Raw genomic sequence first — 26,574 nt, 5'->3', positions numbered from 1 at the left:
AATCTTCAATAAAGTTAATACTAGTACCGCAAATCCGCAAGAGATACAGAAAAGTAGGGGATTCAAAGAGCTCACCGTGCACAAGATGAAGTGGGCGTCTCTGGTGAGGAGCCACCGGCCCCGATCTGGATCTGTAGCGCCGGCGGCGGTGACCTTGGAGATGGCGACGAGCTGCCCTCCGCCGTCGCGCTGGACCCATCCCCGGTGACCCCACCTTCTTATGCGTGCTCAGGGCTCGAGCGCCTTCCATCCACGGGAGGTGAAGCCATCCTTGCCTCCATGGCCTGCCGGCGCAGGGAGCAGCGGGCCAGCAGCGCCGTGGCTTGCGCAGGGAGCAACGGCGGCATGGCCGGCGCAGGTCCAGGGACCAGGGGAACGAGGGCGGAAGCGGAGAGAGGCTGAGTCGATGAGAGAGCCAGAAGCCCAGAAGGGTGGCGGCGGCCGGCTGAATGAGGAATTGGATTGAAACGCTAGGGTTTTACGGCTCTATATATTGTATAATGAGCGGATGGTCCTACATGTCATACTCAAATGGGGGACCCATTGGGTAACGGGTTTAGGGTATACAAGAACGCACCCACACCTGCTTCACCCGATGGGTGAGGTAATCACCCAGTAACATACCCGTGGGGGGGTAAAATCCCCCAAACCCGCACCCTAATAGGGTTTTTACCCGTGGGTAAACGGGTGGCGGGTACCCATTGACATCCCTATTCATGGACGAAATGGGATACGAATGATCTGACGGAGGATAGAAGCTCCTGACGACTCTTGGACCAAGGCAAGCTCCGGCGCCGCCATACGAACTCCGGGCTGTACCCGGAAAGAATGCCGCTCCACGTGTCCACGACTTGTTGTAATATATCCTTCTGTGATCTATAGTATTATATTATTCTGTAAGTGGACTCCATCACGACCCAGGAATTTAGGAGGGTCTCAGGCTTACACATAAATATGCAAGAGAGTTCACTCCACCCGATCAGATGCCAAGACATCGATCTAGACCATGTGCTAGCCTCCTTTGCAGGGACAAGAGAATCCTTCCTGTGCCGCTACTTGGGACAGCAGCTCCATACGAGATCCCTGCAGAAGGTCCATGTGCAACTGCTCATTAAACGCATAGGGCAGAGGCTACCTGGTTGGAAAGGTAGAATGCTCAATAGAGCGGGCAGACTTACTTTGGTCACCTTAGTGCTATCCTCGATGGCTACCTATCACCTCACCATGTTCCCTCTAGCAAATGGGCAAGAAAGCAAATTGATAAAATCAGAAGATCATTCATGTGGAAAAGGTGATGAGAACGCCAACGGAGGGCACCGCTTGGTAAATTGGTTGACAGTCTGCATGCCAAAAGATTTGGGAAGGTTGGGGGTGCCAAACTTGGAAAATTTTGGAAGGGCCTTGCGCCTATGTTGGTTGTGGCAGGAGTGGATTCATGACTCAAAACCATGGATAGGGACGACACTGCCGTGCAATGACCTAGATCGTTTCCTATTCAACGCCTCAACAACGATAACAATTGGGAATGGTAACAAGGCACGTTTTTGGCATCACAATTGGCTAGACAGTGAAACTCCAATATACCTAGCACCCCATCATTCCAAGCTAGTGAGCTGGAAGAATAGGACGGTTTGCCAGGAACTACCAAAATGGTAATTGGATCCGCTCCCTCAGCACGTAAATCACAACATCCGTTCAGATACAAGAATTCGTCGTCCTCAGGTTCAGGATTCAGGAAGTGCAGCTCACGCCCGATGTGCAAGACTCCATAGTTTGAAGATGGACAGCTAATGGAAACTATTCCACACGTTCGGCATATAACATATTCACACTGCAAGTTCCAGGTTGATCTCATTTGGAAAGCAAGGTCGGAAAAAAATGCAAGATACATGTCTGGGTACTAATGCACGACAAAATCCTCACGACAGATAACTTACAAAAGAGAGGGTGGCCACATCATGAGCATTGCGTCTTGTGCAATGGACCTTTGAAAACAGGATTGCATCTATCTTTGCTATGCCCCTTTACTAAAGTCCCCTTTGGCACGGCTCATCCAAAACGGCTTTACCGGTGAAGTCAAAGCCGGTGAAGCTAGAAAAACTGGCTTTTTTCGGCTTCTAGTTTATTTTAACCCCGGCTTATAAAACGGCTTCACGCTACAGTGCCTCGATTTACACAAAATAGATGAAGCCGAAGCCGGCATAAGCCGTGCCAAAAAGGCCCTAAATCTGTCTGGAGCTAGGTGTTATCTCGGGGAAACTTTGATGTGCAACTGCCCCAAACAAGACCCCCAGTGCCTAGCCACTTTGTGGGAGGATATGGGGAGCAAGGTGCCAAAACAAAAATGCCGAACATTTAATGGATTGCTCATTTACGTTGTGTGGAACATGTGAAAAGAAAGGAATAGGAGAATTTTTTAAAATAAGCACAAAACGTCGGAACAGGTCACCTATCTTACTAAGGAAGATATTGTTCAGATATGTAGTGCTGTGTGTGTTGGCTCTATGACCGGTGTTTTAGTTGGTCCTATGACTGAGTTTTTTTTTTGCACCATGGGTGCATGTACATAAAACTTTTTTTTCTTAATTGAGCGGTAGAACTTCTGTCTTTATTTTTTTTTAAAAAAATTATGTCATAGTAATCATAGTATGTACACAGGAATCTATTCAAGAATCAACTAATCGAGCAAGAAATCGATGTGACGACGGACGTGGCATCCCCAAAAATGACATGCACTAGAGGTCTACAGCACTATGACTAGGAGCAGGCCAACTGCCGCAACTACTCCGACGAAGACTCTATCCGGTCGGCATCCCGCGCCGGCGCTACTGTCCATCTCGCGGCTGCTCGTCGCCGGCGACGTCGGCGTGAAGTTTGGGTTGCTCCCGTACAGGCTCTGTATCCCCTGGACGTCGTCGGTCTCCAGCTCCACCTTCCTCATCCCCGTCCGGATCGTCGGGTACATGATGGCGTCGGGCACCGAGGAGTGGCCGAGCCCCAGGAGGTGGCCGATCTCGTGCACCGCCACGGACTCCAGGTCCACCGCCCCGGTAGTTGACGAGCGCGACACGTCGCTGCCGGCCACCCACGCCTCCGCGGCGTCGAGGTGGAACCGGCCGTCCGTGGGCGAGAAGGCGTGCGCGAGCGTGCCCAGGGGCCCGTCGAACGGCTCGCCGTCGCCGTGCGATCCAGCGTAGAAGCCGATGGTGATGTCGGCGTCGGACTCCGACGCGGTCTCCGCGAACCGCAGGTTGGTGGCGGCGGCCCACCGGGAGAAGGCGCGCGCGAAGACGTCGCTCAGCGTGGACCGGTCGATGGACGTCTCCGACGTCGCGGTGATCGCGTACCTGAGGTCCCGACGGAACGGCGGCCACGTCGGCTCGCCGGGGAAGTAGGCGTACAGGTGCCTGCCGTGGTCGTCCGCCGAGGAGCTCCTCGCCATGGTGGACGTGCCGTTGATGACGTCGGCCACGCCGCAGCGAGGGGCGACCATCTGCGAGACGGTGGACGGGTCCAGCGCGCCGGTGGCGTTGAGCCCGAAGTTGCGCTGGTACGTCGCGATGGCCGCCTCCAGGTCCTGGTCGAACGCGTCGCTGAACGGGGACGACGACGGCGGCGGCGGGAGGTAGCCGAAGTGGCTGAGGTAGTCCTTGAGCCCGGCCAGGCCCTGCCGCTCCTCGCCCATGTGACAGCCAGAGAGGTTCTGGAACGCAGCCCACGGGTTCGGGAACGATGGCGCCCCAGGCGGCAAGCCGGACGGGAAGGCCGACGCCGGCAACGCGACCGCGAACGCCATCACCGCCACGACGGCGGCAGCTTGCGATACACCCATCATCAGAAACCAGAGGAAGTTTTCCGGGCCGGCCGCGCAGAGAGAGAACACGCAGCAAGCCGAGCTGTCACGTAAGCTTTAAGGCTCGCTACCCGATATGTCACGGGCAGCGTGGTCAGCATGCCGGCAGGTACGCGCAGCCGGGTCCGGGTGGCTCTGTTCGAGTCGGGACGTCGCAGCTCTGTGCGTGTGGTTTGGTGAGTTCCCTTTGGTCAAGAACTCAAGGGCGGCGAGAGAGGATGTGGCCTTGTGTCCGTTGCGAGTTGCTGTCGTACCACGGCTGTGATCGGCGTGAAGTGACGGGTTCAGAATTGAAAAAACTGCGTTTTGCGTTTGAACATTGCTCACCGTCACCGGCCAGAGAAGCTTCCGCTTGACTGGTTTCCGGCGAGCTGCTCGATTGGTTCAAGAACGGAGAAGAGTCGTGGGCTACCAAGCCCGGCTCTGGGTAACATTTCTTTTAAGCGTAACCAAAAGCGAGAGGAACAAGAGTACAGAGAACCACACGCCTCTGAATATCTGAAAGTCTGAATCAATACAAGGGGAGGTATGCCACGCTCAACAAAAGCAGTCCTTCGACCTCCCAAAAGAAATGCGATTAGAAGCACATCCGACCGCCTGATTCAGCTGAACCGTATGGAGTATGGACGCGTGAGAAAAAAGAATAACTCTTCCGTACTTGATTTGTGCACAAACGACATTTCCTGAATTCCCAATGCTGCGACTTTTCAACGCGAAGGATGATGGCGAAGCCAGTGGTGGACATAACGGAGAGGGGTCGTAGGCTGCTCAAGAAGCCAAGCCCGGTGTCCGCGTAACATTTTACTAGTATATATGTAGCGGGGTGTGAGTTTTAGTATATGAATGAAGGACGTCATTACTTACAACTGCAACCAAAAGCAATAGGAACAAGAGGCGAGAGAACAAACGTCTCTGAATTCTGACGGTCTGAATCAGCAACTTGCCAATCAGGACGGATCAGCATCAGCATAAGCCAAATTTCAGCGAAACGAACAATATGTAATTGTCTTCTAGTTCTGACGGTCTCAATCAGCAATTCTTCAACACCCCAAAAGAAATGCAGTTACAACTTACAACTAGCACCGCCTGATTCAGCTTGAGCCCTATGGACGCATGAGAAAAGAACAACTCTTCTGTACTTTTTTCTTTTTGTGCAAAGGACATTTCTTGAATTCCGATGTCTGCGACTTTTTTAAGTTCTCAATGTCTGCGACTTTTCAACGCGAGCTGCACATATCCTATTGTAACGGTTAGCGAAATGATCAAAGCAACTGACTCGTGTCTGTTTCAGACTCTCAGCTTTCAGCAGTTGGAGAATATCTGGCCGTCGTTCGGCAGGCCTCACCAGTTGGAGAATATCCAGGAGGGGCTCAGAGTTCAGACTACGTCAGACTTCGGGTTTACATTGCACTATTGCAGCAACAAAGCAGGAATTGCCAATTTAGAATGGCGTCGGCATACAGTTCTTCTGGCCCAACATTTATTGGGCCTTCTGGGATGATATCATGCTGGGCCTCCTTTGTTAAGGCCTGCCTCCTTTGCTGGGCCTAAAAGACATGGGCACTAGGCCGACACGTGACACATATCAGCCTGTTCGCTTGTTGGTTTCAGCCAACCTAAACCAGCCAACTAATAGTGTTTTCCTCTCACAATAAACCAGCACCAGCCAGTCCAAACCAGCCTAGAAACCAACCCGCGAACAGGCCGCATGACACATCAGCTGCAGCTGGATCTGTCAATTAGCAGATGACTAGCTCAAGAAAAAGAAAAGAAAAGAAAAGCAGGTGACTGTTCTTGAGCAGCGGGCGCACCCGCGAAATGGCGATTAGAATATGTCACTCTCCAGCCTCATACAAATGCTAACGACAAGCCTATTGACCGAGCAAGTGGTCTGACTTTATGGGCTAGAATCTCACAGCTCCACTACAATAAAAAAAGCCATCTCCAGTCGACAAGACGCTTCGACCTGCTTTGCGGCCATCGCCTGAAACTCTGAATGAATTTTCACGAGCATAAGACACACGAGAAACCAAAGTTTTTTGCTTGGCTTACATTACATGTGGAGAAAACCTATCTTTACTCGTAAGCATCATCTAGAAGCTGCAAGGGAACAGGGTACTTATCACCTTATCAGCTTGAGCCCCACACAATAATGCATAGGGACTTCCAATTCGAGTTGGAAGATAGATGGTCCAAGGCCGTCCTCCTCTAGCCTGTCTAGAAGTAGATGTGGTCACAGTTACAACGACAAAGCTGGCTTGTCCTGTACTCATGCTAAACTATCCGCTTGTCTCGTCATCCTCCCGAGCTGATTTGGTTTCCGGCGATCCATTGAACACCGGACGCGAGTCCACCACTCGCGTTGCTGTTGTCCTGTTGATGCAATCGGCATATATATATCCTTCGCTTAATTACACCGTCCTTGACGAAGAATATAATCAATTAATAGCCTTGCATACCACCATGTGTTTCCAAAAGCCTGAATTGTTGTCATCGCTGCTTGTGATCACAGCAAACACAGTACATCTTGTGACAAATCCCTCTCGGTTTCACTGAGAGCAGATAGCGCAACGGAAGAATAATGTGTGTATGAGGAGCATCGCAGGGAGATCGGAGACAGCAACTCGGGAACAGTAACCGGGATGGACTTTGTGAGACAGTGTGGGACAGTACTGTGATTCGTTTTTTTTTAAATGTCCAATGATTCATTCCATGATGCCTACTGGCTACTGGCTGTGGTTCCAGTCGGGTGCAGTGTACAGGTGGATATCGCAATCGCGAAAACCACGTTGGTACTACGCTGTTCTTTACCATATTTCAGGTTTTCATTTTTTTTTTCAGTTGTGCAAGACAGCAAGAGAAGAATGACAGTCCTCCTATATCGATCTTCGTCTAAGGTTCCTTTTTGGAGCTAGTATGCATACCCCCATGCCGGAAGAGATCGATGGCAACGAGATGGAGGAGCCATGGGGGCCATACTATCGTTACAAGATCACCATTGTGTAGAAGAGAATTAATGCATGTTGCTTGCAAGTAGGCAAAAAGTGAATCTGCTAGGGCTCCGGAAATGGTATGTAGGGCAACGCAACGCAAATGCTGGTGGTAGTTAACATCGGTTATCCATTGATCCCCGCACGCGGCACTTGGAGTCTTCGACGCTATTCTGTCTTTGACGACAACGCGTGGAAAAGAACACAGACCGCTTTAGAATTTGAACTGAACAGCTGAACTATCCACGGAAGGATCAAGGAAGCTTATGATTTTACTTTTGACCGGTGGTAGCTAGATTCTAGTTATCTGATACAGACACTTTACCAATGCGAGATTTTGCTGTCACGATCTGGATCACTCTCGTCTGTCGCTTCTCCCTTTAAGCGGGGCAAGTTGGTTGCTGTGCCGCGCGATGGGGCCGCCGGCGCCGGGCCATGTTCTTCTTCAGGTCCAAGTTGCAGTTGCAGGTGTGCGAATAAAGGAAATCTTATGCAGCTTTCTGGATCAGAGCCACTACTGCGCTTACAATGAAACAAAGCCGCTGCCTTTTTGGCTCATTAGATTCTTCATCAGTTCCATGAATTCCGCCAGTGAGCAAGAGCTAAGCCAAATCCGGCACGAGCCTGCAGAAGCTATGCTCTCTCAGGCCGTGTCGCTCTCGTCGCATCCAAGCCTTCCTTCCCTGCCATCGTTAGGTCCCCGCGACCTAAACGTCAGCCCTTGCCACCACCAGTGCGTGGCCACCCTCAGAGACCACTCCTCCTACGTCTCAGCTCTCGCCCTCGACGGTCACTCGCTGTACAGCGCCTCGTCGGACGGCCGCATCAGGGTGTGGCCATTGGGCGACGCGAGCGGAAGGCAGGAACAGCAACGGGATGACGACGACGGTTGCAGGGCCACGGTCGTTGCCGCGTGCGACAGCTCCGTGAAGTGTCTTCTCGCCACGGGCAGCAACGGTCTCCTCCTCAGCTCCCACCAAGACGGCAAGATCATGGCGTGGCGGACCGGCGGAAGGAAGGACGGGACCCCGCGCCTCGTTCTGCGCGCCGTCCTGCCAACCTGCGTGGACCGGCTGCGGACGTTCCTGCTCCCGTGGAGCTACGTGCAGGTCCGGCGGCACCGGTGGCGCACCTGGGTGCACCACGTGGACGCGGTCACCGCGCTCGCGGTGTCCCCGGACGGCGCGCTCCTGTACTCGGCGTCGTGGGACCGGAGCCTCAAGGTGTGGCGGCTTCCGGGGTTCCGGTGCGTGGAGTCCATCGCGCCCGCGCACGACGACGCCATCAACGCGCTGGCCGTGTCTCCCGACGGGCACGTGTACACGGGCTCCGCCGACAAGAAGATCAAGGCGTGGAGGCGCCACCCGGAGCGGAGGAACAAGCACGTGCTCGTGCAGACGATGGAGCGCCACAGGTCGGCGGTGAACGCGCTCGCTCTAGGAGCCGACGGGAAGGTGCTCTACTCCGGCGCGTGCGACCGGTCGGTGGTGGTGTGGGAGCGGGCCGACGGCGGCGCCGGGAGCATGGAGGCCACTGGCACGCTCAGAGGGCACTCCAAGGCGATCCTGTGCCTGGCGGCGGGCGGGGACGTGGTGTGCAGCGGCTCCGCGGACAGGACGGTGAGGGTGTGGAGGAGGGGAGCGGAGAATACGGGGTACACTCGCCTGGCCGTCCTGGAAGGCCACGGCGCGCCTGTGAAGAGCCTAACTTTGGTGTACGGACGTGACAGCGGCTTGTTCAGCGGTTGGGGCGACCCAGAGGAGGGATCGTCCGGTGGTGGTGGTGGCGGCGGCGGCCATTGTACTATTGTTTGCAGTGGCGCGTTGGACGGCGAGGTGAAGATTTGGAGCGTATTGTTTCCAGTTCTCTTGTAGACAGTATACTGCTGCATGAGCATGAATCATGATGCCGAATGGCTGCGTGTTTAAACATTGAAGTTAGCGTTAGGGGATTTGCTACACCTGTTCATTGGAAAAAAAACGACATCTATTTTAAAACATTGAGTTGCATACACATGCTGGCTCAACAAAAAAACTTAAACTAGCAGTGGAAGGTGAATAATTCAGCCTGTTCGCTTGTTGGTTTCAACCAGCCCAAACCAGCCAGCCAACAGTATTTTTCTCTCACAATAAACCAGCACCAGCCAGTCCAAACCAGCCCAGAAACCAACCAGCGAACAGGCCGAAGATATATAAGTGAATTGCCCACGTGGCTGCCTCTCCATCAACTGAAGCTTTTGAGTTGTTCAATATGATATTAAAGCTAGAGGTTTAGAATTCCAATCCTGGTAGGCACGATTAAATAAAATATTTGTTGACCGCTCATATTCCACGTGTGAGGCCTAAGGGAGTCTCAACGTGAGGGGGAGTGTTGTAGTATAAGTGAATTACCACCTCTCTCTAAACAAAGAAGTCTTAACAGATTTTACTAAGAGTAGCAGTACATAATAAATTAGAGACATAACTGATTTATTGTCCCCTATGTGACCCAAAACCTCACAACCATAATGAATTAGATATTAGAGCCTTAATTGTTTTATTGCCCGATTCGTGATCCAATTTCACGACACACACTAATACGAGTTAGAATAGAACGTCTAAATACGGTACATAGTCTGATTCCAAAACGTATTCGAATAACTTACGTATATATTTGATAACTAATTAAATAAATATTTATTTGGTACAGTATATACATGTTAGTATTTTTCATATAAATTTGGTTAAATGTGAAATTGTTTGACTTCTCGAAAAATAAGAGTTGTATTTTTTTGGACGGACAGAGTAAGTCAAATTGCTCTAATTTTGAGCAAGTTTATAAAAAAATACACCAATATCAACAGATCAAATTAGCTTCATTAAATCTAGCATGAAACACACTCCAGTAATACATTTTTTTGATATTGTATATGCTAATCAATATATTTTTCAATAAGAAGATATTACTTGAAAACTGATTGCTGGTTACTAATAGGCCTAGCGATAGTGTCGACACCTTACACGAGTGATGCAGCCATGAAAGCTTGATGGCTTACATGTGCAATGCTGCCTCAAGCTTCGATGTCAACCGGTCTAAAGTTCATATTTTACTAGCATTTTAAATATATATACACATACATAAGCTATATGTTTCTAAAGTATAGGATGTAATATTTATTTATGTTTGTAGTTTTGAAGGTTTGACCAGATTCTTTTATGAGGCGCACATCATATCAAGATTCAAATTCAAAATCTTCAATCAATAGTTTAGCTAATATTTTTTTAACTATTATAATACAAACTTGCTACGACTAGATTTGTAATCAAATATACTATCAAATTATCATAAGTTTTTTTTAAAAAAAAACTATACAAAATAAAATAAATAATTGATCAGAGTGTAATTTGGAGACTGTCCCATATGAAGTTGTGCCTTGTCAACGAAAACACGGTAGTATTATTTTTGTGAAACCATACATATCTAATTGTATCACTCTCAAATTCAAACTCCATATATATAAAACTATTTTGTAGTCGAAGTTTGCAATTAACTTAAAACAACTCCAAGACGTCACTTATTGTGACTGAATGGTGGTGGGATATTTTGCAAGAAGCTTGGTCAGCTAATGGTGATATCATTGATCGTTTTTTTTTTTTTTGAGAAACATATCATGGATCGTGCTTGATGTGCATTTCGGACTCACGCAAGCACCAGCCAAAGCCTGGCCCAACTCTTCTGACTCTGGCAACAGGTTCCTGCCTTCCTGGTCCTACCGGCTGGCTGGCCTCAAACGGAGCACACTGTGTGCTACCAACGCCGCAGGGGTCTCTCCTGGCCCATGATTTTCTTTCCGAGCGGGATGTTGCTTGCGGAAAAATACAGATCTGGCTGCAGTCTTGACAACCCCCCTACCTCGCCAATTGCCATGCTACAGCACAGTCATACAGATGGTCCAGCTATATCACTACATTGCAATCTCTGCATGCATGTGAGCTCATTTCAGTCTCAATCAGGAGACAAATGGAGATTCACTTAATGGTGACAGTGCGGCCCTGGAAGAACACTCTTTGCCTATCAGGACATTACAAGCTGGCATATCATTTTTTTCACATCAAATGTCACTCATACCTGGATGCTTGATGATACTTGCGCGTTTAAATGCAGAGGCATTCTGTTTTGGCGACTTTGCGTTGTGTTCTTCCACAGAGATAGCAGATATGCATTTTCGTCCAGGATATTTTTTTTTTTAAAAAAACATATCACCCAGGAAGATTTTACCATCTCAAATACCCAGCATGCCAATCCCCATGTGCATGCATATCCAGTGGCCTACAGAGTAGCCTGAAATCCTATGGAGTTTGATTCGTCTGTTGCTGCCATTGCCAGCTACCACTGCGCTGTGCAAGCTCATTGGAGCGTTTGTTTTATCCCATTTGCCTGCATGGGATTGGCAGATTGTCCGGCTGGTCTATAAGCCGTTTGTGCTGATTATTATGGTTGATTTGTTGAGAGAGAAAAATATTGTACCATGCTTGATAAAACCGGCTTATAATGACAGCCGAACAGAGCTATCTGGCCAGCCGTGGGTCACACTGATGGTCAATCATTTGCCCTGTTTGCTTGACTGATAAACCATGACTGAAAGTATTGTTGACTAATTTATTATAAGAGAGAAATATTGTTCGTTGGCTGAAAAAATACGGCTTATAGGCAAGCGATCAGTAGGATTCACGATAGATTGTGATATGCCGTTCAGCCAATTTTGGTTGTAATCTGACAAATTCTACAGACAAGCAGTGGGCCCTTGCATCCTATATGCAGCTAAGCATACCTGCTGTGTGTTTATCAGATTTATCTGTGCTGCATTATGCTTGCAAAATATCATCCTCAGCTTAGGGCCTGGATACAAGAGCTAATCACTGGCTAGTTAAAAATTAGTTCAAATTAGCTCTAGTGCATTCAAACATGAGGACTAATAGGTGGGCTAATTTTTTAGACAAGTCTTAACATGTTTCTGAAACACTTGCAATATGTGCAACATCCCGCCAATCTACTTTTACAACATCAAGATGAAACAACTACAACATACATCTAAAATGTTCTGAAACACTGGAAATATACATATGCAACATAGGAGAAGGGAAGGCCGGGGCAGCAGCCGAGAAATTGGGCTTCGAATTGCACCATGGCAAGCGCCGCAGATCTGCGTCGGGATCCGACAGCCAGAACATGCCCGGTGACTCGCGGGAGTTGTAGACGAGTACCTCTGCGGAGCTGCCCCGAACCTCGTGGAGCACGACCTTGTCAAGGTTGTTGACGCCCTTGCAGTGCCTGACGGGCACGGCCTCCTGCTTCTCCTTGCCCGCCGATGACGGCGACGCCGAGGCCGATAGGTTGTCTTTCTGCTTCCGTCGGACCGAGCCGCAGCGAGCACCGCACGCCGAGGCCGAGCGGAACGGAGCAGTGGAGGTGGAGGGAGGGAGAGGAAGTGGAGAGAGGCAGGTAGACAGATGGGCTGCCTCTAGGGGGATTTTCGGACAGCGCACCTATGCGTGCGTGTTTTTTTAGAGAGAGCGGATGAGTGAATGAGGACGAGCCGCATCCGGACAGGACGAACGCCCGTGAGACAGTATTATCGAATATTTAGCCCAACTAGTAACTAGTTCTAACTCATCCAAACTAATCCTTATCTGAGGGCACATTGTGGATTTCTATTGCATAGCTGGGACACCTGTAGGCTGCAAGGAAAATTGAGCGCCCACTTTTCCTTCTCTAGGAGTTTAACTGTTAACCGCCCTTTTGTAAGTCATGTTCGTTTGTAATGTTGAACATGGTGTCAGTGAAAGAAGTAGAGCGCGCAGTTCAGATACAGTTGCTTTAGACATTTGAGCGTGAGCAGACATTTAGCCTTTTACCCCTTTCCTTCCACAGAAAAGGACAAGTAAAATTAGTTTTGTTTTGGAAGGGAAGAAAGGCATAGGGCGCGTTTGCGACCCTGTACCTGGCTGGCCTGGCCAGCCCAACTGGCCCAGGCCTGGGCAGGCCTGCTCCAAGTGGTGCAACAGCTCTTGTTTGCGCCTGTGTACCCAGTGAGCCCGGCTCAGGCGAGGTTGTGTTTGTCATCGAAGAGGCAGCCGGGCTGAGAGGCTAACCGCCACCAACTGCCACACCGAGATAGTGTTTGTCATTTGGCTGTGGTCGACCAGGCCCATAACAACAAACAGAAATGGACATGAATGAAAGGAGAATGAGGTTGCTCTTCCATAACCGTTACAACAACATATCAAAGTTTCAGCATGCAATAGTTAGCCTCAGACATGCTAGTTTAACAATTCATGGCATTACTGGCTACATGGGATAATCAAAGTCAGTAAAGAAGAACAGCAGCATCCGCTAGTCAAGTTTTGAAGCCAACAAACGAAGAAGTTCACAAAAATAGATAAGAGACAGCAAAATGATATATAGCTAGCCAATGCATCGATCTATTGTGTCATCATTGGCCAAAATACAACATTTAACAGTTCTTGCACATGGACAGCCTGCACCAAATTACTGCCTATTGTCAGCCACCCTTCCAGACATACATCTACTAAAGGTTATGTGTCAAAAGATCAACCTACACTGCATAAAAGCTCTATAGCAAATAAAATCCTAGCTGTAGTCAAAAGATGAGAGAGTGGGTGAGGGGGGTGGAGGAACTATACATCTCAATAGTCAACCCCCTCCTGTCCATGCAGACCATCATGTAGTGCAGCTACATGAAGTAGTTTTTGGCTAAGAAGGTCTGCAGCCAAATGGTCCTATGGGCATCAGTCATGTTCACAAAGCCCCTACCTTGGGCCTTGTTGTCCAGGAGAAAGGTGTAGGCAACAATAAGGGCCTTCTCAGAGAAGCCAGGCATCTCCATCACAGCAAGGTACAGATTAGCATCAACATGGGCAGGTCCAGTCTCCCTAAGAGCATTAGCCACATTGTTGATAGCATCAGACATGTTGGTCAACATGAGTATCTCCTCCTCAGAGAAATTCCCTCTCTTCCTCTTCCCACCAACACCTGAGCAGGGCACTTCTGTGGCCTTGCTACCCTCTGCAGGTGTAGTGGGAGCTTTATCACTAGTGAATGGGGTCAATGGAGGACCATCAACCTTGGCAGCAGCACTGTCAGCCTGGTTCTGCCCTAAGGCTTCCCCAGACCCAAGTGCAAACCTACCAGTGGCTAAAGCATTGCCAAATATGGCCTCTATCTCAGTGTAGAACCTAATAGGGGTGTTTAGGTACTTAACATCTTTAGGATGGTCCTGCAGTTTGGTGCACATGGAGGTTTAGACTTGTAATTGTACAAATACAAGGTATGTAGGACAATGAAATAGAACCAAATTGCTACCTTGGTGTGGCCAAGGTAGTGCTCATGGTCAAGCATGATAGCATGGGTGATGTCATCCCATAGAGCACCACTAAGGTCCTTGAGTTTGGACACCTTAGCCCATTTCTGCCTCCATTTTCTCAAGTGGTTGTACACTTGAGTAGGGCCAACAACCTCCCCACACCAGTCCTTAAGGGCTTTGGCTACATGATTCACATCCTTATCCTTGAAGACCTTGTCAGGCCTGCTGCCATCAGTGACCAGAGCAGCCATTCTCCTAAGAACAAAACCAGAGGTGTTGTTGGACCACCTCATAGCCCTAACACCACCACCACCAGCAGGATCAACTGCTACTAGAGCAGCACCAGCACCAATACCAGCTGCCACAGGAGCAACAACACTAGCACTAGCACCAACTACAACAGGAGTGAAAGTGCATCTAGCCCTTTAGTGGGTTTTGGATGATTGAATGACAACGTGATTAAAGGACTAACCCGTTTGCTAAGTGTAGACAGGAAATTGATTATCTCACAGATACTTGATGAAATTGTATAAAGCCAAAAATGATGTATTGTTGTATAAACAATCTAGTTCAAGCATAAGACAACAATGCAAATGGAATTCATGTGAAGGCTTATTTATTGTGGGATTTCAATGATCTATGTGAAAGCAAGCACGATAAAAGTTAATTAATGAGACATGAGGGATTGCATATGGAATGGTCTCATATTTGAAGCTTGCTAAATTGAAAAGAAAAAGACAACAATACAAATGAATGGATGATTCAACACAAGATGTGACTTGATGGCTTGAGATGGTGAAGATAGCAAGGAAAGGCTTTGAGGTACTAAGCAAGGGTGAAGGGCAAGCGACGGCTTGGCGGCCGAAGAACCTAGCTAGGGTGAAGAAGGAAGTACTTGCATTTAGTTGAGGTACTAATCAAGCTGCGATAGTCATATTGATGTGGAGGATCAAACCTATATTAGACAAAGCGTTGGAAGTGACTTGATGCATTTGGAGTTATTCATATTTGATGAATGGAATCAAGTCACGTGCTCAAGATGGCTATGCTCAAGTGAAAAGATCAATATCAACATGATTGGCACCCTCACTTGATGAAGATTGGAAAACACGGCTTCGGTTCAAAGAGATCAACTCAAAAGGTTTAATTTCCTTGTACTTTTAAATTTGAGTTAATAGGAATGCCGTACTATTAAGAGGGATGCAAGTTTAGGTGGTCTGAGGAAGATAGAGTGCTCAAGCATAATAACTAAATCAATAATGAGACACTCTAGCACTTCACGAGCACATAGAATAATTTTCTGTGACTGTCGGTGTCGGAAGTCCCGACGTAAGCCGGAACTCCCGACAGTCGGAAGTCATGACTCTTGCCGGAAGTGCTGACTCTCAGTCACAGCCTGCGCGGTGACTGTGGACGTCGGAAGTCCCAACGTGTGTCGGAACTCCCGACAGTCGGAAGTCCCGACGTGTGTCGGAAGTCCCGACAGTCAGAAGTCCCGGCCTCAGCGGTGTTGGCTGTTTGTTTAACTGTGCCCGTCGGAAGTCCCGACGTACGTCGGAAGTGATGACCGTCGGAAGTCCCGACGTACGTCGGAAGTGATGACCGTCGGAAGTCCCGACGTTTGTCAGAAGTTCCGACACTGACTTGCACACACGGACTTCTGACCTGTTGTGAACAGTGTTTTCTTCATACGTCGGAAGTCCCGAGATCTGCGTCGGAACTTCCGACGTAGATCTGAACGGTTTGATTTTCACTTGGGGTATAAATACCCCTCTCCTCACTTCTAACCGTTGCCCACTCATTTCATTGCGACAAACACTCGGCCAAACAGCCCCCAAGCATTCTAGGCTCCCCTCTCTTCACTCCCTTACTTCCAACTTCGATTCCCAAAGGGTTTGAGTGATTGGAGAGTGGATTGAGTGAGAAAAACACTTGGAGCAAGCTTGAGCACTTGATTTCTTCGTCAAGCCGGTTTGATTTGCATTTGTTACTCTTGGGGATTTTCCCCTAGCCGGCTAGCGTCGCCCAAGAGCTTCCATCTTGTGGAAGAGCCTTGGGAAGTTTGTATTACCCTTGTTTTCTAGTGAAGAAACTCAAGTGACCTTTGTGGTATCCTTGAGTGAGGCAAGGAGGTGGAAGAGACTCCGACCAAAGTGGTCACCTCAACAACGAGGACGTAGGAGCTCCTTTGTGGGGCTGCCGAACCTCGGGATAAATTCTTGTCTCCCGCGTGCTTGTTGTTGTTGTGATTTGCTCGAAATTACTTGTATTTGGTTGTCTCCCTCTCTCTAGCTATTTCTTAGGGTTTGGGATTCGATCTACGGATTGGTGGCTTATCAACGTCAAGAGAGTGACCCAACACCTTACCTTACCACTAGGAAGTGGGTTTGTAAGTTATCGGCATCACAAAGTTCATTTTAGCACTTGTAGTTCATTTCCCGCAGGGGTCGGAAGTGCTGACAGTTTGCGTTGGAAGTTCTGACTCAAACTGTTGGGACTTCTGACACGTCGGAAGTTCTGACCCAATTGTCGGGACTTCCGACACGTCGGAAGTTCTGACCCAAACGTCGGGACTTCCGACATTAACAGACTAGTGCATTTTGATTCAACTCTTTGGTTGCCGCTGTTTGGCTCCCTAGGTTTATCTAGTATCTTTTATACACTTTGTGGCTAACTTGTGAGGGGTTGTATTACTTTGATTTGGAGTTTCTATTTTGGAAACTCCTATTACTAATCGTTTCCGCATTTAAAGGTGTTGATTTTTTAGAAACGCCTATTCACCCCCCTCTAGGCGACATCCTAGGTCCTTCCAATTGGTATCAGAGCGAGGTTCTCACCCAAAGCTTCACCGCCGTGAGAAAAGGATGTCGACGCCTATCGAGTTGGAGCCAATGCTTCTCCAAAATGATGGTTCAAACTTTCTACCTTGGTCAATTCATGTACTCAATGCTTTTAGAGATATTAGTCCTCTTGTTGAGCATATTGTGTTTGCAAGCATACCTCTTCCTATAGTTGATTGGAGCAACTATAAGAATTTATCAAAAGAGGAAGAGATATGCGTGCAACTCAATGCTCAAGCTATTAATATCATTTTGAGTACATTGAGTGCAGAGGTTCAAGATGAGGCAATATTCAATGGACAACCACCTCCGGAGAGTGCTCATCTCATTTGGAACAAACTCATTGAGTTATATGGAAAATCCAAATGTGATGATGCACTTGAGGTCGATTCAATGGAAAATATGTCCATTATGTCTTCATGCAGCGAAGAAGCCTCACAAGATCTCAAGAGCGCCGAGCCGGAGCAAGAGGTGCAAGCCGAGGTGACTGCGCTGTCTACAAGCGCATGCCGGACGTGCCCGGTATCCCTACCAGACACGTTCGGTATGGCTGAGGCAGCCGGACAGCAGGCAGTCTATGATGATGAGGCTCAAGCCCGGTGGCGGCCAAGTGATGAGTCAACCTCAGTATCTCATGATACTCATCACTTGTGTCTCATGGCCAAGAAAAGCAAGAAGAAGGCTAGCAAGAAAGATCAAGCCAAGGAGATAGCACGAGTAGATGATCAAGAAGAGAGTGATATTGAAATTGAAGATAGCTACACTCTTGATCATCTAAGCAACAAAGACAAGCTCATTCTCATGAAGCTAGTTGAGAAGAATGATGAGCTAGAGGAAGAGAATGAGAAACAAGAGCAATCTCTTCAAAATCAAGAAAAGTTTCTCATCTCCAAATTGCAAGAGCTAAAGGGCATAAATGAGAGGTATGAAAAATTATCAATTGAGCATGCTTTAGTTACTAACTCCTCTTCTAGTGTTTCACAACTAGAGAAGGAAAACTTTGAGCTCAAGGCAAAATTAGATAAACTCTCAAGCAAATATAATGTGCTACAAGCAAACTATGTTCATCTCAAGTGCTCTCATGAAGAATTAGTAGAATCAAGCATCATGCTTGAGGTGGCTCATGAGGTTGTGATTACAACGGTAAAATTATCTCAACCTCCTACTCACACACTCACTTGTACACAATCTCAATTGAATATTTCTTGTGCTAATGAGTGTGCTTCTCAAGCAAGCCAATCTTCGATTGAGCAAAAATTTATAGAAAACATAGAGCTCAAAGAAGAGGTGAAAAGATTAAAGAAAGATGTGATTCGATTGAAGGGTAAGGAGAAAGCACAACCTTCTCAAGATAACCGTGATAACATGGTGAAGAAGCTTGAGAAGGGTTCAAACCTTGCTTCCTCCAAAACCCAACAAAAGAATCACATTTCAAGCAAGGCCAACACAACCAAGAGCAAGAAATATGAAAAAAGGATGTGCTATGGTTGTGGATTGTATGGACATGAGTGGGCTACGTGTCCACATAAGAATTGGGCCGACAAGGTTGAAGCCGCCACTCAAAAGGTTTCAATCAAGGAGGCCAAGCAAGTGAAGAGTGATGGACAAAGCGCTTGTCTCATGAGCAAGAAATTGGGGCATCCTACCAAGAAATGCCCTATATATCAAGAGTCAAGAAAGGAAGCCCAAGTTGCAACAAGAAGATGCTATGGATGCAATGAGATGGGCCACAAGGTTGATGGATGTCCATACAAGCAAAACAAGCATAGAGCAAACAAAGGTCGCATATGCTATGCTTGTGGAAGAAAGGGGCATCTAAGCTATGATTGCCCAAAAGGTAACATCCCTAAGCCGAACACATTTGTTTATAATAATATGCTTAGGAAGACCTCAAATGGAGTTAGCACTAGCAAGGTGATGTGTTCACCACAAACTAGTACTAAGGCCATTTGGGTGCCTAAGCACTTGTTGACTAACCCAAAAGGACCCAACAAGAGTTGGGTACCAAAATGTGCTTAGGTTGATAATGTAGGTACTTGGTGGTGAGATGAAAGCTTCGGGGTGGTTGAGCAAACAATTTGACAATATTCACTCAATCTATCAATCAATTCTTATCATAATCTCATATATGGTTGACCCGAAGATAAATCAATGACCATATCATTTACTTCATCTCTACCATTAATAACAAGTACCTAAAAAAAAAAACCTTATAGGATAGCCACTTTGTGTTTAGTGCTCAATGGCTCACAAATAAGCATATTTGTGAAATAATTGGAAGTGGCTAATTAGTTTCATTTAATAATTATCATGTTTGCCATGTGATGCTTTTAATGGCTCTCTAGTAGAGCAATGCATTTGTTCAGATGCAGGCATACAAGAAGTACTAGAGCTAAAACGAAGAATCACAAGCAGCGCTTCAATTGTTTCTGTCCTGCACCTACCGGACGTGTCCGGTATGTCTACCGGACGTGTCCGGTATGTCTACCGGACGTGTCCGGTATGGCAGGAACCAGAGCACTAATTGGGATGCAATTGAGGTTTGATCCATATGATTTCATATATCCTTAATTTGCTCAGAAGCTTGTGATCTATCAAACCTAAGTGGGTTGTGAGTATGTCTCAACGAAATTTAAATATGGCAAATTACTTTGTGTTGGTCAAAATAGAAAATTGACTCCCAAATTCTTAAAAGAATAAAGTGCTTGTTGAAAGTCATTCAAATTACTTGTGGTACTTATTTAGGGGGAGCTCAGTTTCTATTTTGCACCATTGTGGACTAATAAATTTATCTAGCATTATTTGTAGTCCTTTAGATGAAAATTGATTTCATATATGGTATGATTATTTGACAAGTGAGGTCAACATGATGTTGTCATGCCATGTATTATCTCAATGGTGATATTGTGGGCTCAAGGCAAAGGTATGTAGTTACATACGTGCATTGTAAGTGCATCTAAGGCCCTTTATATGCTAGTGTGTGCATTTGTGTGATATAGGATAGATGTTTTACAAAATCCCTAACTAGCATGTGTAGGTGGTGTGGTTTTTGAAAATCATGTGGTTTTTGGGTCTTTGTGACCTAGTCATGTCATATTGTGATTGTTGCTACCCTTGGTTGATTATTTGCCTAATCACATGTGACATGGTTCTCTCAAGTCTACAAATATCCCTATGTCCCACTAAAATCTCTCTCAAGTTTTGAAAAACATAAATTTGACAAATATTCAAAAAAGAGAAAATCAATTCTTGGCTAATTTATGTCCCCTAAGTGAGAATCCTAAGCCTATTTCAATTGATGCAAATATTATGCCTAGGAAGGTTTGTTATGGTACCCTATTGGTTAGTATTGCAAAAATATTCTGCTATTCATACTAAGGCTATGCCTAAGTATGTTGCGTCTAACATGAGAGGACCCAAACTAGTTTGGGGTACCATCGAAAAGTGGATGATCATTTGTAGGTACCATGGCATTGGAGACTTGATTCAATGAAATTATTATTGTTCATCTTATGTTGAGTCAAGTATTAAAACCTAGTGCAATTCTATCCCAATGCCAAGTCAAAATTGATTGAAGTCCATATGCTATCAACATACAAGTGTCATATTCAAGTTGTGGGAATTTATTGATGTATTTGAAGGCCTGCAAATAAGTGGAGTTGCAGCTTGCAAAGATGATCATAAGCTATCAAGGTATATCTCTTGTTGATCAAAGTTTATTTGGGTGCATATGAGTTAATTGAATTGGATATATATATGCATATGTTGCTTGCTATGAGATGTTTGAATGGATTAAATGCTTAAGTAATCAAGTTTGAAGTTGGTTTGATTGGATATGTTCATAAGATTTCTTCTAGTAAGTGGTTTGAATGGACATATATCTTGTGAGAGTATTCAAACAAGTTGATTTCAAGTTTGGTTCAATTTGGAGAAAAATAGCTCAATTATTGAAATCTGTCTAATATTGAAAATCTGAGCTAGCAGTGATCATTAACATGTTTGAGCAACCAAATCTATTTGTATTGGCTTGAAACTTGGTCTGCATGCTCTACACTTATGGTATTAGTTGCTGTGCAAATTTCATAAGATTTGGATAAGTGATACTTCGGATTTGGAGTAGATCTTGTCAGCTATAGTGCAGCAGTTTTCAGCATGTAGCAGTGTGGAAAAATATGAAATCTGGTAGCAATATAGAAGTCAAAAGAAGCTAAAATTTTTACAGCTACTAGAAGGCTTAGTGTGTCACATCTTCACCAAATTTTGTGGTTTTTGGATATGTACTTTGGGAGATATGATTTATTCTTTGAAGAGTACAGAATCTGCCAGGAAAGTGACAATTATTGGATTGATCAAAAGTCACTTAGATTCAAAGGTCCTCAAATTAGAATCATATCTATAAGTGATTGAGGTACCTATATTTTGGTTTTGGTTTGAGATAGAAGCATGACAAATGATGAGTACAAGACAATTTGTTTGAAGAGTATATCTGGTACACATTTGGTACTCAAGCTAGAGATCAAGACCAAGATCAAGATGAAGATGAAGTTTAAGTTCTAGTGATAATTGGAGATCTTTTGATAGAAAGAAAAGAACTTAAACAAGTAGAAAGAAAATGACTTAAAGAAGGATTCAAAGTTATTCATCAAATTAAGTCCAACAATATGGATCAATCAAACAAAATCCTTCAAGTGGATCAAGTGATTTTCTTTCAAGTTATTTCAAGTGAGCATCAAGGATGGTTCTTTGGAGAGAGGTCACTTCACCCTAGGCTTGGATGGCTAAAATCGAAGTGGTAATCTAAAGGAATATTTGAGGTACTTGGTTGAAGAAAATCAAGAGATTGGTCTAGAAAGCAAGCAACACCCAAAAGAGAACAAGTCATGAAATTTCAAGTGGTATTACAAGTGGTGCATCTTTTAGTTCTCTCAAGCAAGCAATGATCAAAGAAGAAGCAAGCCAACCACAACAAGAAGAGTGCACTTGATCATTAGTGATTCTCAATTCATAAGGGTGAAGAATAGGAATTTAAAGAATTGGTATCTATTGGTCTTCACCAAGCTTATAATTGGACTTCATGGTGCTATTGGAGAAATGAATTGAAATCTATATGACTATCTTCCTCTCCAATATAGCAAAGGTATCATTGTATTGTGCATGATCATTTTTCATCCCTTACTAGTATGCGGTTAGTGCATATAGTACATGCTTATAGGATCATGCATTACAAATGAAAATTTTTTAGATTCATAGACTACCACTGTTGCTTGAATGGTTATATAATCTAGTGGTTAGTGTATGAGTTTGTTCATGAGCTAGTAAACCCATGTACTTGATCTATTTTAAATTGCAAACAAGTGTCAAGTACAACCTCTTTAAGATGACAAAGGGGGAGAGGTTAATACAAAGAGGGAGAGATTAGTACAAAGTTTGTACCTTAAACACCCTTTATGCTTTGTGTGACCCTTTTTGGCGATAGATGACAAAGGGGGAGAGATATGATTAAATCTTAAGGAGGAGAGAGAGATGAAAGCTTAAGGGGGAGAGATATGGGAGAGATATGCTTAAAGCTTCAGGATAGTCTCATTTGCTTATCTTTGTACCTGAAGATATGTACTGCAGGCTGTCGTTTCTTGTTTTTGAGCTTCATTGATGTATCTTGGATTTGAGATAGATTGTATCATGTGAGAGATGAGACTTACTTATGCTTTATCTATATATCTCTTGAGACATGATCTTTATCTCTATATATCAGTGGTTTCTGGACCTGAGAAAATTTGTAATGAGTGCTATGTGTGAATTACATGTGTCATATTTATTTTCATAAGGACTATGCATGCTAGAATGAAAATATTTGATGTGATGCCTTTATATTTATTCTTGTATGATATATCTTGTCATATGCATCACAGTTTCTCTTTGTCACACACACATGCACCCCACGGATGCAATGATTTAGGGGGAGTCTCCTATTTGTTTTAATATGTGCAATTGACATTTGAGGTCAGTTTGTGAATTCTAATCATAAGCACATATTAAGGGGGAGCCTCTCATAAATCATTGAACCCAAAAGTTTAAATGTTTATATCATTTTGTAAGCTTTAATCAAGTTGTCATCAATCACCAAAAAGGGGGAGATTGAAAGTGCATCTAGCCCTTTAGTGGGTTTTGGATGATTGAATGACAACGTGATTAAAGGACTAACCCGTTTGCTAAGTGTAGACAGGAAATTGATTATCTCACAGATACTTGATGAAATTGTATAAAGCCAAAAATGATGTATTGTTGTATAAACAATCTAGTTCAAGCATAAGACAACAATGCAAATGGAATTCATGTGAAGGCTTATTTATTGTGGGATTTCAATGATCTATGTGAAAGCAAGCACGATAAAAGTTAATTAATGAGACATGAGGGATTGCATATGGAATGGTCTCATATTTGAAGCTTGCTAAATTGAAAAGAAAAAGACAACAATACAAATGAATGGATGATTCAACACAAGATGTGACTTGATGGCTTGAGATGGTGAAGATAGCAAGGAAAGGCTTTGAGGTACTAAGCAAGGGTGAAGGGCAAGCGACGGCTTGGCGGCCGAAGAACCTAGCTAGGGTGAAGAAGGAAGTACTTGCATTTAGTTGAGGTACTAATCAAGCTGCGATAGTCATATTGATGTGGAGGATCAAACCTATATTAGACAAAGCGTTGGAAGTGACTTGATGCATTTGGAGTTATTCATATTTGATGAATGGAATCAAGTCACGTGCTCAAGATGGCTATGCTCAAGTGAAAAGATCAATATCAACATGATTGGCACCCTCACTTGATGAAGATTGGAAAACACGGCTTCGGTTCAAAGAGATCAACTCAAAAGGTTTAATTTCCTTGTACTTTTAAATTTGAGTTAATAGGAATGCCGTACTATTAAGAGGGATGCAAGTTTAGGTGGTCTGAGGAAGATAGAGTGCTCAAGCATAATAACTAAATCAATAATGAGACACTCTAGCACTTCACGAGCACATAGAATAATTTTCTGTGACTGTCGGTGTCGGAAGTCCCGACGTAAGCCGGAACTCCCGACAGTCGGAAGTCATGACTCTTGCCGGAAGTGCTGACTCTCAGTCACAGCCTGCGCGGTGACTGTGGACGTCGGAAGTCCCAACGTGTGTCGGAACTCCCGACAGTCGGAAGTCCCGACGTGTGTCGGAAGTCCCGACAGTCAGAAGTCCCGGCCTCAGCGGTGTTGGCTGTTTGTTTAACTGTGCCCGTCGGAAGTCCCGACGTACGTCGGAAGTGATGACCGTCGGAAGTCCCGACGTACGTCGGAAGTGATGACCGTCGGAAGTCCCGACGTTTGTCAGAAGTTCCGACACTGACTTGCACACACGGACTTCTGACCTGTTGTGAACAGTGTTTTCTTCATACGTCGGAAGTCCCGAGATCTGCGTCGGAACTTCCGACGTAGATCTGAACGGTTTGATTTTCACTTGGGGTATAAATACCCCTCTCCTCACTTCTAACCGTTGCCCACTCATTTCATTGCGACAAACACTCGGCCAAACAGCCCCCAAGCATTCTAGGCTCCCCTCTCTTCACTCCCTTACTTCCAACTTCGATTCCCAAAGGGTTTGAGTGATTGGAGAGTGGATTGAGTGAGAAAAACACTTGGAGCAAGCTTGAGCACTTGATTTCTTCGTCAAGCCGGTTTGATTTGCATTTGTTACTCTTGGGGATTTTCCCCTAGCCGGCTAGCGTCGCCCAAGAGCTTCCATCTTGTGGAAGAGCCTTGGGAAGTTTGTATTACCCTTGTTTTCTAGTGAAGAAACTCAAGTGACCTTTGTGGTATCCTTGAGTGAGGCAAGGAGGTGGAAGAGACTCCGACCAAAGTGGTCACCTCAACAACGAGGACGTAGGAGCTCCTTTGTGGGGCTGCCGAACCTCGGGATAAATTCTTGTCTCCCGCGTGCTTGTTGTTGTTGTGATTTGCTCGAAATTACTTGTATTTGGTTGTCTCCCTCTCTCTAGCTATTTCTTAGGGTTTGGGATTCGATCTACGGATTGGTGGCTTATCAACGTCAAGAGAGTGACCCAACACCTTACCTTACCACTAGGAAGTGGGTTTGTAAGTTATCGGCATCACAAAGTTCATTTTAGCACTTGTAGTTCATTTCCCGCAGGGGTCGGAAGTGCTGACAGTTTGCGTTGGAAGTTCTGACTCAAACTGTTGGGACTTCTGACACGTCGGAAGTTCTGACCCAATTGTCGGGACTTCCGACACGTCGGAAGTTCTGACCCAAACGTCGGGACTTCCGACATTAACAGACTAGTGCATTTTGATTCAACTCTTTGGTTGCCGCTGTTTGGCTCCCTAGGTTTATCTAGTATCTTTTATACACTTTGTGGCTAACTTGTGAGGGGTTGTATTACTTTGATTTGGAGTTTCTATTTTGGAAACTCCTATTACTAATCGTTTCCGCATTTAAAGGTGTTGATTTTTTAGAAACGCCTATTCACCCCCCTCTAGGCGACATCCTAGGTCCTTCCAAGGAGCAGCAGTCCCACCACTTATGAGCTCCTCAAGGACATCAGAAGCTGCCACAAACCCTCCCTGACCAGCACCTAGGACTGAAGCCATTCTAGTACTGGTGTGCATGAATAAGAATAGATAACAGCATGACACAGTTAGATAAACATAATGCAACAATCACAGAAAGAATAGAATAAAACAAGAAACCAAATACTGGATCAATAAACCACGGAATTAAGTGACAAATCAGTGGTCTCAGCCTTGTCCATCTAATTATTACATCATCATCACACAAACATGAGTTCCATAGCAGGGTACACAAACTGAATTCAAGAACAAATTACATGGCACATCAAATCCTATTATTTCCCCTTCTAGCCCACATAGCATCACAGATGGCATCCCTCATTATAGCCATGTCAATGGAGTCTTGGTCCAGATGTCTAGGAGGCAAGTCAAGTGGTTCAGGTGGGGAGCCAGTAAAACCATCCTCATGAGGCACTACTTCATCAATGCCAAAGCCTAGGATCCAGTTGTGTAAATTGGCACAGGCAACTACAAGCTTGACTTGTGTCCTGTACTTGTGGAAGGGCTTATTGTCTAAGATCCTAAACCTGAGCTTCAGTGCACCTATAGCCCTCTCAACAGTCACTCTTAGTGATGAGTGCCTTAGGTTGAAGAGCTCCCTGACATTGGTGGGTCTGTTCCTGCTCCATACTCAGACAAATGGTACCTGACTCCCCTGTAAGGTGGTAGGAAGCTAGGCTTGCATGCATACCCAACATCTACCAAGTAGAATTTACCTACAATTGGACATCTACTGTGAGAATGTGTGGCATTGGTTAGGCAATGGAATTTTCATTGTGTTTTGTGCAATTACCTTCTGGCACAGTGAACCCATCTTCCCTAGTAATGGCATCTGTCAAGACAGTTGCATCATGGGCAGAACCCTCCCATCCAGCAAAGACATAAGTGAATAGAAGATCATAATTCACAGCTACCAT

General features: G+C 45.6%; 3 protein-coding genes across 3 annotated transcripts; 1 reads left to right on the top strand and 2 right to left on the bottom strand.

Moving 5' to 3' along the window:
• Positions 1-2,600: 2,600 nt before the first annotated feature.
• LOC136474728 (metalloendoproteinase 2-MMP-like) lies at positions 2,601-4,081 on the bottom strand. The gene has a single exon (XM_066472289.1). The coding sequence runs from the start codon at positions 3,833-3,835 to the stop codon at positions 2,744-2,746; it is 1,092 nt and encodes a 363-aa protein (XP_066328386.1). The 5' UTR covers positions 3,836-4,081; the 3' UTR covers positions 2,601-2,743.
• A 2,988-nt stretch (positions 4,082-7,069) lies between these two features.
• On the top strand, positions 7,070-8,818 carry LOC136474727 (protein JINGUBANG-like). The gene has a single exon (XM_066472287.1). It carries the CDS (start codon positions 7,257-7,259, stop codon positions 8,715-8,717), a length of 1,461 nt encoding a protein of 486 aa, XP_066328384.1. The 5' UTR covers positions 7,070-7,256; the 3' UTR covers positions 8,718-8,818.
• Positions 8,819-13,576: 4,758 nt separating this feature from the next.
• LOC136470547 (uncharacterized) lies at positions 13,577-26,574 on the bottom strand. Its single transcript, XM_066468356.1, has 3 exons — positions 26,451-26,574; positions 14,206-14,600; positions 13,577-14,119 (listed from the first exon to the last, which is right to left on the bottom strand). The coding sequence occupies exons 1-3, from the start codon at positions 26,572-26,574 to the stop codon at positions 13,577-13,579; spliced, it is 1,062 nt and encodes a 353-aa protein (XP_066324453.1).

This window comes from Miscanthus floridulus, chromosome 8 (assembly GCF_019320115.1).
Source record: "Miscanthus floridulus cultivar M001 chromosome 8, ASM1932011v1, whole genome shotgun sequence".
NCBI classification, from domain to species: domain Eukaryota; kingdom Viridiplantae; phylum Streptophyta; class Magnoliopsida; order Poales; family Poaceae; genus Miscanthus; species Miscanthus floridulus.
The sequence above is the reverse complement of the archived record's forward strand: the minus strand, read 5'-3'. Positions and strand labels throughout refer to the sequence as shown.

Coding starts and splice junctions, on each gene's coding strand:
- LOC136474728 (XM_066472289.1), bottom strand. CDS start 3,835: ATGATGGGTGTATCGCAAGCTGCCGCCGTCGTGGCGGTGATGGCGTTC.
- LOC136474727 (XM_066472287.1), top strand. CDS start 7,257: ATGGGGCCGCCGGCGCCGGGCCATGTTCTTCTTCAGGTCCAAGTTGCA.
- LOC136470547 (XM_066468356.1), bottom strand. CDS start 26,574: ATGGTAGCTGTGAATTATGATCTTCTATTCACTTATGTCTTTGCTGGA. Junction 14,601..26,450: donor TGGGTTCACTGTGCCAGAAG/GTAATTGCACAA, acceptor CTCCTGTTGTAG/TTGGTGCTAGTGCTAGTGTT. Junction 14,120..14,205: donor ACTACCTTGGCCACACCAAG/GTAGCAATTTGG, acceptor ACCAAACTGCAG/GACCATCCTAAAGATGTTAA.